This window comes from Oncorhynchus gorbuscha, linkage group LG03 (assembly GCF_021184085.1).
Source record: "Oncorhynchus gorbuscha isolate QuinsamMale2020 ecotype Even-year linkage group LG03, OgorEven_v1.0, whole genome shotgun sequence".
Classification (NCBI taxonomy): Eukaryota; Metazoa; Chordata; class Actinopteri; order Salmoniformes; family Salmonidae; genus Oncorhynchus; species Oncorhynchus gorbuscha.
In genome coordinates this window covers 76,499,388-76,515,391 of record NC_060175.1, presented here as the reverse complement: position 1 = coordinate 76,515,391, position 16,004 = coordinate 76,499,388, and the positions used below count along the sequence as shown (strand labels likewise).

The 16,004-nt window shown below is 44.7% G+C and overlaps 1 protein-coding gene across 10 annotated transcripts in view; it reads right to left on the bottom strand.

Annotated features, from left to right (window-relative positions):
* Positions 1–16,004, bottom strand: part of usp19 (ubiquitin specific peptidase 19) — a 37,426-nt gene that overhangs the window by 1,970 nt on the left and 19,452 nt on the right. For 4 of the 10 annotated variants that reach the window (XM_046343763.1, XM_046343762.1, XM_046343761.1 and 1 more), the window contains 16 exons: positions 15,756–15,943; positions 15,382–15,577; positions 15,102–15,235; positions 14,765–14,938; positions 14,546–14,656; positions 13,921–14,031; positions 13,571–13,813; positions 13,340–13,458; positions 13,028–13,171; positions 6,765–7,111; positions 6,505–6,615; positions 5,545–5,761; positions 5,174–5,326; positions 3,653–3,819; positions 2,851–3,026; positions 1,541–1,669 (listed from right to left, as the gene is read on the bottom strand). In XM_046343763.1, the coding sequence (XP_046199719.1) occupies positions 1,541–1,669; positions 2,851–3,026; positions 3,653–3,819; positions 5,174–5,326; positions 5,545–5,761; positions 6,505–6,615; positions 6,765–7,111; positions 13,028–13,171; positions 13,340–13,458; positions 13,571–13,813; positions 13,921–14,031; positions 14,546–14,656; positions 14,765–14,938; positions 15,102–15,235; positions 15,382–15,577; positions 15,756–15,943 (2,720 nt within the window). The remainder of the gene's footprint in view (positions 1–1,540; positions 1,670–2,850; positions 3,027–3,652; positions 3,820–5,173; positions 5,327–5,544; positions 5,762–6,504; positions 6,616–6,764; positions 7,112–13,027; positions 13,172–13,339; positions 13,459–13,570; positions 13,814–13,920; positions 14,032–14,545; positions 14,657–14,764; positions 14,939–15,101; positions 15,236–15,381; positions 15,578–15,755; positions 15,944–16,004) is intronic. The other 6 variants (XM_046343765.1, XM_046343766.1, XM_046343767.1 and 3 more) reach the window with 6 other exon arrangements.

Genomic DNA, 16,004 nt, shown 5'->3' with positions numbered 1-16,004 from the left:
ATTTTCAAGATGCATCTTTCAAAATACAGCCAGTATAATTCATTGTAAGAATGAGATGAAATACATACTGCATACCATCACGGTTGCATAAATCAATGTATATGTGCCCGGACACATACTGGGAATTTAAAGCAGATATAGTGACTAGACTCAGCTCTGAAAACACACCTACAAGGGAGAGACATGACAGAATGCACTGTGAAATCCCTAAGACTTGAACATATCACTACAACACTGGTACAGGGCGGAGTCTATATACCAGCAGCACCAATAATCATGAAACGTTGGAGCAACTTATATTGAGAGACGGACAGCCTCTGTCCTAGTGTCATTAAATCCCTGCTAAGCTAGGAACTGTTTAAACTGTACATTAGTGCACTTCTCAAACAGTCATAAAGCTCGGACATAGCTAGCTACTTCACCAGTGTAATGCAAAGCAGCACATTAAAAAGGTTACTTCTGCTTTAATGGCTTTCGTGAAACAAAGAGAAAACAGTTCCAATACAAGTATGACAGGGATAAGTCAAATTAATGGGCAGAAATAAACAAACCTGCTGAATTAAGAGCTGTTTACTACATAAAATCTAAAATAATCAGCAACGTGAAAAACAGGAAAAAGCTAAGGCATATAATCACTTAGTGAGTCTATAACACTATTCATTGAGATGGCAAAAACACAATGTTAACTGTCTTCAGGCTACAGTACAAAGTCATGACTGTACAAGCAAGCAGATATCGCCAACATACAATGACCAGGGTGGTGTTAAGGAGGACATTTCTGAGTGCAGTTCTACCCCTTATTATTACAGTAGTACTTCAACGCTATAGCCTTCAAGTCATCTCAGCAGCAATACTTGTGCAAAAGATGGGCCTATCCATTCCTAAATGTGCATTTCATATTTTAGTACAAAAAAACCTACATGGTGAGAGACTTGGGATGAACACAAATAAAGGGGAGAGTACAGTTGAGACCTGTTTTGGTATGTTGAACTAGAATATAGGGTAGTTTAGAAGGGCTTCAATTATGGACTGCAGTACGCAACAAAAAAAGTCAACTTCACAAAGCCATGCTGAGCAAAGTAACTATTTTGTTTAATTGAACCTTTATTTAACTAGGCAAGTCAGTTAAGAACCAATTCTAGAAGCAGCTCAGTCGGTTTCTCTTTAACGATGCATAGAATTGATTAAAGGATATCATGTGTATACTTTTGTTTAATTTCAAAGTGTTTAGCAGAATGTTAATTTATAGGCCATCTTCAAATACTAAACAATAAAAAAATATATAAATAATGGCATAGACAATTTAAAGTGCAATAAATTTGACTTAATTTCTCAGTGTATAAGCATTCATGTGCATCTGTATTGGGGTGTGTATGTAATGGGGTGTGAGACTGGCCACTTAGCCCCAGTTGGCTCAGTAGAGCAGGGGGTAGATCAGGTCCAGGAACAACGCTAGCAGAGCAGCCAAGGTGCCCAGGACCAAATATCGTACGCAGTCATCATCGGAATAATCTGAGATCCTTTGGCGCCGCCGTCGTACCTGCCCCTCTACCCCCTCCTCCTCCCTCCTCCTGGCTGCTCTTCTCCCCAGGCTGGTGCGGAACAGGCCCCGGGGGCCCTCTTCAAGACCCTCTTCTTCCTCCTCCAGTTCCTGCCATATTAGAGAGGCCTGCGATGGCGGAAACCTGTGTCAGCTTCTGGGAAAGGCTTGGTTCTAAAGCACAGTCCCCTCACCACAGCCAGACTTCCAGGGGCAGGGGTCGGCAACAGGTGGTTTCTTTTGGCCACCCAACGGGGAGGGGTTGAACTTCAGCATAATCAATGATTGAAATGATTGTTTGAAAAGAACAATCTCTTTGTGGAATTAGTTGTAGTCAATTTGCTTTGTAAGTTATGTTCCGGCCCCCCGACCATCCACTTTGTCAAAAATCGTCCAACAGCTGAATGGAGTTGCCTACCCCTGCCATAGGGTCAAGGACAAGCCAGACTCTTTCAAGGAATACATTACTGCGGTTCAGACTAATTAACCAAGACGCCCCTCACTCATTCACATGGCATACACAGCATGAGGACAGCTCAGAGCGATGTGAGTGGGGTGCTTTTCTCATAAGAGTTAGCTAATAGATTAATTAAATCACATATTTAGACAGATTCCAACCCCCCAATATAAACTAATGAGTTCAAGAGAAAATGTACCATAGACCGAATCTTTATCATAGGCATGAACAGACCACTTGCACAAAAGTTTGACTTGATGGTGAATACACACAGCCCCAACTTATTAATTCTGGCAATGAACTTCCTTTTCAGCATTTGGACAGAATAAAATACATCTTAAAATGTCAATACAGATCAGACCAAAGAGGCAGGAGAAAGCCAATGTCTGTCACTTCAAAATTGTGCATAGGACAACAAGTTGTTAGTGTGAACAGATTTTTCTACAAGCACCTATTCAACTTAGAAACAGCTGGTCTTGTATCAAACACTTTTGATGAACAAACCAATTGCCTTGAGAGCAATGAAATTAGATTAAACCTCTTACTCTCATCCATAGCTTTAGAAGCAGACACACACATTAGCCCCTTGGCATCGGAGATCATTTCTCTAAAAGGACCACAAGCAAGCAATCAAATATCTCCCCATGAAGAGGAATAGATTAACACAGTACTACATTTCTTATTCAAGTGGTGAACATGTAATAAAAATTGTTGGAAAAAAATGCCAATATACCCCAAGAAAGTTTAATTGAATATACTCCTGCTGCACTACACCTTGAAGATGCTTTCCTCCTACCACCATATAATGGATCCTGGGGAGGGGTCTCTGAAAGGTAAAGATGGGCACTCTCACCTGGCTGGCGGTGGCTCCTGCAGCGGTGGGGGACTCGACCCCGAGGGGCCCTAGGAAGCGAGGTGGTCGTTCCACGGGGGAGTTGCGTCGGCGGTAGAACAGCACGTAGGCGTAGCGTGTCACCACCTGGTTCTCCTCAACTGTCGTCACTGTGCTGTCATCAAACAGACGCCAGCCTGGGAAAGAGAAAGGACGAGGAGTTTAGTTTAGTTCCCCCCCCCCAAGTATATTAGTATGAACAAAACACAACAAACATGTTTAAACCAATGTTTGCCATGGACAGAAATACAATATACACCGAGTATACAGTACCAAACATTAGGTACACCTTCCTAGCAGAGTTGCACCCCCCCCCTTTGCTCTCAGAACAGCCTCAATTCATCAGGGCATGGACTCTAAATGGTGTTCCACAGGGATGCTGGCCCATGTTTACTCCAATGTTTCCCACAGTTGTGTCAAGTTGGCTGGATGTCCTTTGGGTGGCGGACCATTCTTGATACACACGAGAAATTGTTGAGCTTGAAATAACCCGGCAGCGTAGCAGTTCTTGACACAAACCGGTGCGCCTGGCACATACCCTGTTCAAAGGCACTTAAATATTTTCTCTTGCCGATTGTCTTGCCCCTTCATGTCTCAAGGATTAAAAATCCTTCTTTAACCTGTCTCCTCCCCTTCATCGACACTGATTTAAGTTGATTTAACAGGTGGTCTGAGTATCCCTCACCTGGTCTGAGTATACACTGAGAATTTGTTGTATTCTTAGTGTATACTAATGTGAAGCCTATTTCAGTCAACCACTCACCGACATCACTGCGCTGGCTGTTCTGGGCACTGGGCAGGCGTGCATAGGCTGTGTAGTGACCTCCGATCATACCCCCGTAGTGATTAATGACAGCATAGAGGTCATAGATTGGCGGCTGCTGCATGTCATCCTTCTGACCAATACAGAACTTACTGAGGTCCAGGTTCCTGAAAGACAAGAAAACATGCAGTGAAAACCTTGTCGTATTTGAGGGAATTCAACCCAAGTCATCGAGTGGTGTGAAGGGTAGTTAAGGGTGTGATATATTAAAGGGATAGTTCACCCAAATTACACAATTATATATCGGTTTCTTACCCTGTAATCTATGGACACGGTATGACAGCAATCCATGCTTTGGTTTAGTTTCCCTGGCACCATTTCCACATGCTAACATTTTAGCATTTGTGGCACAAATCCCATTCAAGTCATGGGACAGATATGAGCATTTGTTTATGCATAATGTTCAAATAATCTCTCCACAATCAATGAGACACTTTTGGATGATTTAGACATGAGCAAAAAATGCTAGTAGCAGTCCCACGGCTTGAATGGGATTCGTGTCACAAATGCTAAAATGTTAGCACGTGGAAACGGTGCCAGGGAAACTGAACCAAAGCATGGATTGCTGTCATACCTTGTCCATAGACTGCTTACAGGGAAAGGATATCAATATCTTGGAATTTTAACTGATGGCCTCTTAAATTGCATATTCAACAACGTACAAAAAAAATTGAAGCTGAAATTGGGATTTTATGTTAGGAATAAGGCCTATTTTTATTTTGTTGCCAGAAGGAGGCTCGTATCAGCTACATTTATGCCTTTACTAGACTATGGGGATATTTTATATACGAATGCTTCCGCTCAGTGTTTGAGATCAATTGACACTCTTTACCATGGCACTTTGAGATTTATTTTAAACTGCAAAACCCTTACGTACCACAGCACTTCGTATACCAGGGTTGGCTGGCCTTCTCTCGTAGGCTCAGTCACTGGTATACTTTTATTTACAAAGCTATTTTGGGTTTACTACATTTTTATTGTTCAGAAATATGGTGGGTACTCTCTTCGTTCTCTGGACTTTATCCTGCTAACTGTTCCAAATGTCTGAACTGAATTTGGTAAAAGGGCTTTTATGTACTCTGCGCCATCGTCTTGTAAAACCTTACAAAATACTTTTAAAATGGAAGAACTTGTCCCGATTGGTGTTTTTAAATCACTGATGAAGGATTTTGAGGCTGATTCCCTGACCTGTCAATGTTTTTAATTTGCTGTTTTATACTCTTGTGAATTCAATGGTTTTTACTAGATTACTTGTAGTTTTTCATGTTGTCTGTCTGTAATCTTTTGTAATGACTTGGTGCTGCCTATCTTGGCCAGGGCGCTCTTGAAAAATATATTTTAATCTCAATGAGCCCTTCCTGGTTAAATAAAGGTTAAATAAAATAAATAAAAAAGGAAACCAATGAGTCATTTTGTTATTTGGGTGAACTGACCCTTAACGTCTGTGTATGTCATTTTTACCTGACAGGGAAGTCGACCATGTCGTTGATCTTGTCCCTCCAAATGAAGCTGCGGAAGGAGAAGCGCTTGAGCTGGATGATGAGGACGTTGGGCAGACGCCACAGCAGCAGCTGCTTGGAGGCTTCCCTGTGCTGCTGGCACTTTGGACAGTACCTGAGAGAGAGAGAGAGAGAGAGAGAGAGAGAGAGAGAGAGAGAGAGGAGCGGGAGAGTTCCTGTTAGCTTTGTAATCCATCAAAACAATTGCGAAATCAGTAAGAGAACAATGTTAACTGTGCAACATTGCTTTATGTGACTGTAGGGCCACATTTGAGTATGTGCACGTGTTAGTGTATGTTGAAGGCTATGTTGATATGTGTGTGTTGTTCCTACCATGCCTCCTCTGGTGCCAGCACCTCAGGCCTAGTGAAGAGGTTAAGGCACTGCTCCAGGGTGAAGTGTCCAGCCCTGGCCGTCTCACTGACCGACCCAGGGTCCTCCTTAAAGTCCAGCTCCTTGGACCGGACCAGCACATACTCCTTGAGACGCTCGTTGTTCTTCCACACTAGTGCCAAGGTGGATTCGTCAGGGAGGTCCAGAACAGCCTCTTCTGGAGGAGGGAAAGACATGACAAACACTGAAAAATACATATTGTAAAAGGAATAATGTTGAATAATACAACGTCAAGTTAACATTTTAATAAGCCAACAGGGACAGGCAAAAGACAAGTCAAGGACAATAATCCAGATAGCTGGGGCAAAGGTACTGGACGGCAGGCAGAAAAGGTTAAACAGGAACAATCATGAGACAGGAACAGGGGGAAAACCGCTGGTAGGCTTTACAAAACAAAACGAACTGGCAACAGACAGAACACAGGTATAAATACACAGGGGTTAATGGGGAAGATGGGTGACACCTGGAGGGGGGTGGAGACAATACCAAAGATAGGTGAAACAGATCAGGGTGTGACAGTAACCCCCCTCTCCTACCTGGGGGCATACCTGGTTGACCGGGGTGTCCCTGGTGGGGACCCAGCACCTCTCCTCCGGGCCATAACTCTCCCAGTCAACCAGGTACTGAAAATCCCTGCCCTGAGGTCAGGGATAGGATAAAGTAATCCTTCTCACCCCCCCCTTAAAAGATTTAGATGCACTATTGAAAAGTGGCTGTTCCACTGGATGTCATAAGGTGAATGCACCAATTTGTAAGTCGCTCTGGATAAGAGCGTCTGCTAAATGACTTAAATGTAAATGTAAATGAATAATACCCAGCAGATCAATGCGTTTCTGCTTTGTCTTACATTAGGGGTAAAGGATGGGTATGGGATAGTGACCTATCAGGCCCTTGTCTTACCCCTTTCCTCCAGTTTCTGCTCCTTGCTGTTGGAGTCGAGCATGGAGATGTAGAACTGAGAAGCGTGGCTGGACGCAGATTCTGATGGTTGCTGGTAGCCTGTCACTGCAGCTAGACACACAAACAGTAGAAAACAGTCACAAATCACAGAGTGACGGGATTAAACAATGAAAGATATCTATGGTCAGGTGAAAAATCGCATGGAAAAAGTGGAAGTTAAAAACAATATTATCGATAACTCAATGACAGACTATGCTTGCCTTTACCTTCTGGCCTGACAGCCTTCTCACAGGAGGTCTCCTTTTCTCCCTCGGGGTCCTGGGAGCAGGAGGAGGGCTCAGAGAAGCCAGAGTCTATGGTGCGGGTGGAGAGGGCGTCTGGATCTCCGGCTGGGTGTGCTGAAGCCTGGGCTGTTTCTAATGGAGACTCAGGGACCAGAAAGGGGCTCTCCTGATCAGAGTCCCCCACCCCACCGCCCCTAGCTTCATCCCCTGGCCCCACACCATCAGGGGTCTCTGCTGGAGGGGGGAGGTCAACACGGCACTGGGTGCCCTCTGGGGACGTTCTGCCAGACTGAAAGGGAGGCTGGAACACGTTCACTGAATACCTACACAGAGAGATGGGGAAAGGGGTGTGAACATAGGAATCAGTTACAGTCCAACAATGACAAAATTAGCATGCTGTATTGACTAGGGATGTGACAAATTGTAAAATGTTCATGTTTAAACTGCCATTTTTGCATTATTTAACCACCGAGAGTTGACCTCCATGACCCCGCTGAAATCTAATTGGCATAATAAAAATGTCCTTCAAAATGTCTGATTAAGCTAGAGGTATGTTTTTGTATGGGCTCATCTAAAAACGGTACCGCCAATCAAAATAAATCAAATTTTATTTGTCACATACACATGGTTAGCAGATGTTAATGCGAGTCTAGCGAAATGCTTGTGCTTCTAGTTCTGACAATGCAGTAATAACCAACAAGTAATCTAGCTAACAATTCCAAAACTACTACCTTATAGACACAAGTGTAAGGGGATAAAGAATATGTACATAAAGATATATGAATGAGTGATGGTACAGAGCAGCATAGGCAAGATACAGTAGATGGTATCGAGTACAGTATATACATATAAGATGAGTATGTAAACAAAGTGGCATAGTTAAAGTGGCTAGTGATACATGTATTACATAAGGATGCAGTAGATTATATAGAGTACAGTATATACGTATACATATGAGATGAATAATGTAGGGTATGTAAACATTATATTAGGTAGCATTGTTTAAATAATATAATATAATAATAGTCAAGGAACCATTGTTTAAAGTGGCTAGTGATATATTTTACATCATTTCCCATCAATTCCCATTATTAAAGTGGCTGGAGTTGAGTCAGTGTGTTGGCAGCAGCCACTCAATGTTAGTGGTGGCAGTTTAACAGTCTGATGGCCTTGAGATAGAAGCTGTTTTTCAGTCTCTCGGTCCCAGCTTTGATGCACCTGTACCGACCTTGCCTTCTGGATGATAACGGGGTGAACAGGCAGTGGCTCGGGTGGTTGTTGTCCTTGATGATCTTTATGGCCTTCCTGTGACATCGGGTGGTGTAGGTGTCCTGGAGGGCAGGTATTTTGCCCCCAGTGATGCGTTGTGCAGACCTCACTACCCTCTGGAGAGCCTTACGGTTGTAGGCGGAGCAGTTGCCGTACCAGGCGTTGATACAGCCCGCCAGGATGCTCTCGATTGTGCATCTGTAGAAGTTTGTGAGTGCTTTTGGTGACAAGCCGAATTTCTTCAGCCTCCTGAGGTTCACGATGCTGTCTGTGTGAGTGGACCAATTCAGTTTGTCTGTGATGTGTATGCCGAGGAACTTAAAACTTGCTACCCTCTCCACTACTGTTCCATCGATGTGGATAGGGGGGTGTTCCCTCTGCTGTTTCCTGAAGTCCACAATCATCTCCTTAGTTTTGTTGACGTTGAGTGTGAGGTTATTTTCCTGACACCACACTCCGAGGGCCCTCACCTCCTCCCTGTAGGCCATCTCGTCGTTGTTGGTAATCAAGCCTACCACTGTTGTGTCGTCCGCAAACTTGATGATTGAGTTGGAGGCGTGCTTGGCCACGCAGTCGAGGGTGAACAGGGAGTACAGGAGAGGGCTCAGAACGCACCCTTGTGGGGCCCCAGTGTTGAGGATCAGCAGGGTGGAGATGTTGTTGCCTACCCTCACCACCTGGGGGTGGCCCGTCAGGAAGCTTGATGATGAGCTTGGAGGGTACTATGGTGTTGAATGCCGAGCTGAAGTCGATGAACAGCATTCTCACATAGGTATTCCTCTTGTCCAGATGGGTTAGGGCAGTGTGCAGTGTGATTGAGATTGCATCGTCTGTGGACCTATTTGGGCGGTAAGCAAATTGGAGTGGATCTAGGTTATCAGGTAGGGTGGAGGTGATATGGTCCTTGACTAGTCTCTCAAAGCACTTCATGATGACGGAAGTGAGTGCTTGTCGTTTAGCTCAGTTACCTTAGCTTTCTTGGGAACAGGAACAATGGTGGCCCTCTTGAAGCATGTGGGAACAGCAGACTGGTATAGGGATTGATTGAATATGTCCGTAAACACACCGGCCAGCTGGTCTGCGCATGCTCTGAGGGCGCGGCTGGGGATGCCGTCTGCGCCTGCAGCATTGCGAGGGTTAACACGTTAAATGTCTTACTCACCTCTGCGGCAGTGAAGGAGAGTCCGCATATTTCCGTTGCAGGCCGTGTCAGTGGCACTGTATTGTCCTCAAAGCGGGCAAAAATTATATTATTATTTAGTCTGCCTGGGAGCAAGACATCCTGGTCCGTGACTGGGCTGGTTTTCTTTTTGTAATCCGTGATTGACTGTAGACCCTGCCACATGCCTCTTGTGTCTGAGCCGTTGAATTGAGATTCTACTTTGTCTCTGTACTGACGCTTAGCTTGTTTGATAGCCTTGCGGAGGGAATAGCTGCACTGTTTGTATTCGGTCATGTTACCAGTCACCTTGCCCTGATTAAAAGCAGTGGTTCGTGCTTTCAGTTTCACGCGAATGCTGCCATCAATCCACGGTTTCTGGTTAGGGAATGTTTTTATCGTTGCTATGGGAACGACATATTCAACGCACGTTCTAATGAACTCGCACACCGAATCAGCGTATTCGTCAATGTTGTTATCTGACGCAATACGAAACATATCCCAGTCCACGTGATGGTAGCAGTCTTGGAGTGTGGAGTCAGCTTGGTCGGACCAGCGTTGGACAGACCTCAGCGTGAGAGCTTATTTTTTAGTTTCTGTCTGTAGGCAGGGATCAACAAAATGGAGTCGTGGTCAGCTTTTCCGAAAGGAGGGCGAGGCAGGGCCTTATATGCGTCGCGGAAGTTAGAGTAACAATGATCCAAGGTTTTTCCACCCCTGGTTGCGCAATCGATATGCTGATAAAATTTAGGTTTTTTAACAAGGCTAATCTGAAAACAAGACTCCCAATCAACCTCTGTCTGCAGCGTCCGAACAGTTTGGCTACACACTAATAAGACCCCTCTATGCAAATCTGAGACTGATGAACGCGCGTATATGACTATTGTTTTGCTTTAGGACCCCCAAAGTCTCACAAAACTCATCTGTAGGTAGCCCGGTACCACGGCTTACAAAGGGAAAACCAGCCTCGTTGCGGACTCCGACGTCTTCCTCCTGGACAAGCCAAACACATTCTTTGCCCGCTTTGATGAAAACACAGTGCCACCAACGCGGCCCGCTCCCGAGGACTGTGGGCTGTCATTCTCCGTGGCCGACTTAAGTAAGCCATCGGAGTGTTTAGGGACATATTCAATCTCTTCCTATCCCAGTCTGCTGTCCCCACTTCAAAATGTCCACCACTGTTCCTGTAACCAAGAAAGCAAAGGTAACTCAACTAAATGACTATCGCCCCATAGTACTCACCTCTGCCATCATGAAGTGCTTTGAAAGGCAAGGATCATATCACCTCTACCTTATTCCATAGACCCACTTCAATTTGCATACCGCCCCAATAGATCCAAAGACTACGCAATCGCCATCACACTGCACTATCCCATCTGGACAAGAATGCTGTTCATGGACTACAGCTTAGCATTCAACACCATACTACCATCCAAGCTCATCATTAAGCTTGGGGCCCAAGGTCTGAACCCCGCCCTGCACAAATGGGTCCTGGACTTCCTGACGGGGCACCCCTAGGTGTTGAAGGTTGGAAACAACACCTCCACTTCTCTGATCCTCAACACAGGTACCCCCTCCTGTACTCCCTGTTCACCCATTACTGCGTGGCCAAGCACACCTCCAACTCCATCGTCAAGTATGCAGACGACACAACAGTAGCAGGCCTGTTTCCAACAATGACGAGACAGCCTACAGGGAGGAGGTGAGGGCCCTGGGAGTGTAGTGCCAGGAAAATAACCTCTCACTCAACAGCAACAAAACAGCAGAGGGAGCACCCCCCTGTCCACATCGATGGGAACGCAGTGGAAAATGTGGAACGCTTCCGTGGCGTACACATCGCTGACAATCTGAAATGGTCCACTCACACAAACAGTGTGGTAAAGAACGCACAACAGCTCCTGTAACCTCTGGAGGCTGAAGAAATTCACCTTAGCCCCGAAGACCCTCACAAACTTTTACAGATGCACCATTGACGGCATCCTGTCGGCTGTATCACCACCTGTTACTGCAACTGCACTGCCTGCAACCACAAGGTTCTGCAGAGGGTGGTGCGTCTGTCCAACGCATCACCGGGGGCAAACTACCTGCAGCACCCGATGTCACAGGAAGCCAAAAAAGATCAACCACTCGAGTCACTGCCTTCTCACCCAGAAGGCGAGGTCAGAACAGGTGCATAAAAGCTGGAGCAAAGAGACTGAAAAACAGCTCCTATCTTAAGCCCATCAGTGTTAAATAGCCATCACTAGCCAGCTACCAACCAGTTACTCAACCCTGCACCTTTAAGGATACTGCCCTAAGTATATAGACATGGAATCACTGGTCACTTTAATAATGTTTACATACGGTTTTACGCCTTCATATGCATTTACTGTATTCTAGTCAATGCCACTCCAATATTACTCATCCTAATATTTATGCATTTCTTAATTCATGTTTTTGTCTTTTACTTTGAGATGTGTATTGTTCGATACTACTGCACTGTTGGAGCTTGGAACACAAGCGCTTGCTATATCTGCAATAAAACCTGCTGAATATGTGTATGTGACCAATAACATTTTATATGGATTTACTAGTTTAAACATTTAATGGAAGTATATATGGAAGTAGTTTGGTGCCAAAACAATTGGTTAAATATGGAATAGAAAATTAACAAATTCCAGACAATTAAAAAAATATATTTATTTTTGTTTATATACACTAGAATAAAAAGTTTGGACACAACTACTCATTCAAGGGTTTTTCAATATTTTTTCTACATTGTAGAATAATAGTGAAGACATCAAAACTATGAAATAAAAAAATCATGTAGTGACCAAAAAAAAGTTAGATATAAATATTTTATATTTATTTATATTTATTTTCCACCATAATTTGCAAATAAATGTATTAAAAATCCTACAATGTGATTTTCTGGATTTGTTCTTCTCATTTTGTCTGTCATAGTTGAAGTGTACCTATAATGAAAATTACAGGCCTCTGATCTTTCTAAGTGGGAGAACTTGCACAATTGGTGGCTGACTAAATACTGTTTTGCCCCACTGAAGGCAGACTCCGAGGCTTTAAAAAATATATAGTGTCATTTTGTGTAAATATATGCAAAATATGCATCAGTCATACATGAAGTGTTTTTTAAATAATTCCACGTAATGACAATATTTTGATAAAATGATCTGTAAAAGCCTGACCATTGATTGTCTTATCACAAAAGCATTCTGCGTTAAATGTGTTAAAAACAGATTCCCATAATAAGCAAATTAGCGCATATTTAAGGACAGTTTGTCTCATTTGCATAAAACTTGTAATACAATAATATATTGTATTTGTGTATACTTTCAACTGGTAAAGATTCAGTCTGATGAGAGTAAAGAAAAAAAATCCCTATTAGCCTATGGTGCCTGGCCTTAACACTTTTTTGGTTACTACATAATTGAATGCGTGTTATTTCATAGTTTAAGTCTTCACTATTATTCTACAATGTATTGCCATACAGAACTTCAATGCTGTCGCTTCACTGTCTAACTCTCTGCCATTCTTCCAACTTAACGATGAAGTGCGGATCGCTTTCTATCCCTGGCAACTATTAACAACGATAACGTGCTTTCTATCCCTGGTAACTCATTTGAAAGATGCATATCTTCTCCTACTAACATACAGCATTGTTGTGTTAGGCATTTCTTACGATGTACATATGATGATAATCGGGACCTGTTAATGGTATTTTGCGATAACTGCACTTTAAATGTCACACGCCCAGTATTGGCATCTATATTTGATTTTATAAATCCATCGACTGGGGAGATCCCAGTGGTACCTTGAGTATCCTTCCAGCAGCTGGGACAGACGGGCATAGGTGAGTCTGGACTCAGGGACGCTGACCAGGAAAGGAAGCCCCACGTTCTCCATGTTGGGGTGACACAGACTCTTGTGGTTGGACCAGTGATTTTTCTGGCAAGCCCTGAAACATGAAGGAAAAAAGTTTGGTTTTTCATGAGTTACGAATCATTTAGGAGACAAAGGGAAATAGTTGTGAAATAGTTATCCTGTGTCATTGTGTTTTTATTGGTAGAGAAACTCAATTGCCTCGCAACATTAGTGCCAGCTGACATTTAGTGTGTTGACTCACTGATTGCAGTAGCCCACGCGGTAGCAGCGGGTGCAGCGTTTCAGCTTCTCCTCCTCTGAGAGGGGAGGCTTCAGGCAGGCAGCACACTTCGAGATGGGGATACTGGGGACCTGAGGCCTCTGGAGGGGGGACAGACACACAGATGTGACTTAAACACAGATACTAGGTACTTCTGTCATAGTTCCGTATGGTTTAAAATAGGAAGGCTAGGGAATTGAAGGTTCCGTCTACCTGCTGGACTCTGAGCACCACCACCCTCTCCTTGGCCAGCTCCTTAGATAGCACCTCAAAGCAGAAGAGCATGTCTGAGGAGGAGACCGTGTCCAGGGAGTGGGAGGGGAGGAAAATCCTGTGGAAGCGACTCTTCACCACCTCTGCCAGTCTCAGGTTCTCTGCCTTGATCCTCACACTCCGAGAGATCGACTCCAGGACCTCGGCTGTACTCGAGTTCTCTTTACTCACACTCACCAGGAACTGACACACACAAGGTACGAGAATCAGAGTAAAAAGAGAATAATTCAATAAATCTGTAAAATAAAATAAACTGAAACCATCTGAACAAAACAAACATCTCATCTTACCTTGATGGGTTTCTTATGAGGCTCTTTAGCAAAGTAGAACACGGTGAGGACCTTCTGCTTCTGGGGCAGGGGCACAGGCAGGTAGAGGAAGGGGTCAAAAGTAATGGAAACCTTGAGAGAGGGAGAGGAGAAAGACATTTGACCTTTACAAAACATACAGGTCAGAACAGTAGCACTGTGAATCAGATTACTGAGTTTTAGTGCTCCCTATCGCACCACTGAAGAAATAAGTTAGTTCCACTCTGCCACACAGCCAGCCATCCACACAGTAAATGCTTCTGATGGGTCCATTTCCTCTATTATTAAATCAAGTTTTCCTGCATCTCAGCCTGACAGCCAGGCCCCCCGAGTCTCTCATTATCTGCATCATATTGAAACTGCCATTATCACGGTGCCTTTGGAGCAGACATGGCTAAAACAGTCAGGGTATGTATTCAGGAGTGGACGGTCGCAGCAACAGAGGTACTATAGTATCATCCCTGTGAGTTTGAGTGATGTATTCTAAGACTAACAAAAAAAATCCCATCTCCAGCCTCAATACGAAACACACTTCAATACAAACACCTAGATATGTTCAGACAGGTGAGTGTTGCTTGGGAATTGCAATAATTCCTCTGTCTCTTACCTTGGAGCACATAGGGCAGACAAGCTTGGACTTGTACTGGCCCTGGAAGAGGTCCACAATGAACGAATCGTTCCTCATCTTGTGCCTCTGCCACGCCTCCTCCGCCACCACCTATTACGTCACAACCACAGCATCATGTCATTTTCCAGGACAATTGAAACCAAGGGAAGAGTGACACAGCAGTCATCAATGTGGATATGCGAATGGTGCTGCTCGAACCTCTATTTCACCCACCTCGTCCAGCCGTCCGTCTGAGTCCACAGTCTCTGTGTAGGGCTTGTTCTGGATGCGGTTCAGGTCCTCATGGAGACCATCCAGGAGGAAGGCCATGAACTCTTGGGCATCGTGCTGGGCATAGCCTGTGAACTGGCTGGCCTTACTGGCCACGATCGCCTGGGGGATAAAAGACAAAACATCAAGTTGAGAAGACTAAAGGGAGAGGCTGTACTAAACCCGAATACTGCCAGTGTTAATCCATGTAGAAGGCATGATGGTGTGGTGGTTAAAATAACAGGAGGAGGTTAAAGATGGGACTCTCAAAAGAGTGGATTGTCACCTTTAACTTGGAGGGCTGGAAAGCATGGTGGGTACCCTTCCACAGAGCCCGCAGCAACACAGCGAACCCGATGGCCAACCGACCACCCGTCCCCAATGGGTTATTACAGTTGATCTCAGTTTCAAACGCCCGGTCTGCACATAGGGGTAAGAGAACACAGTTCATTGTTTAATATCAATATACAGCAACAGATACTAGCTCCATATACACATTACAAGAGATATATTTCATAAAAGTAAAATGTGATCAACTTAAAGAATGAAGAGTAGGGAAGACTGACCATGAAAGTAGTCCCTGAGTTCACGGGTGTTGGACAGAGACTGGATGACGCTGTTCATGAAGCATGTGTTGCCCAGGTTGACCAGGCCTGTGAAGCCTGGCACACACACCTTCTCTTCCTCCTCCTCCACAACACTGCGCTCGCTGCCAGCAGGAGGTGCGTGGGTCATGGGCTGGACCATACACGTGGGCTTGGGCTGAGGGGGAGAGGCCGAGAAACAAAGGGATGAAATACCAACCTTCAAGGCTCAAAGGATGATAAAGCGTGATAAAGAAAACAAATTCCTTCCACCTACTCTTTTCCAAATCACCACCTCAATCATTTCAAACAGTTTCCCTTTTTGGCCCATTCTCTCACCATCTCGTCCAACTCACCGTGACTGCAAGCTCCTGTTTGATAGGGGCATGGTCTGAGACGGTACGGGCGGACACATTGTCCAGGCCGCCGTCTTCTGCCCGGGGGGGCTCCTCCTTGGCAGGGAGGGTGTGCTGGCTGCTGCCCGGCTGACTAGTCTGAGATGACGGCCCGGAGGGCACAGCAACCTTGGCGCCCCCCACTGCACCTTAAACAGAGGGGGATGGAGCTTGTGGTCAACGACAAACGACTGTCAGGACCAAGAGAAG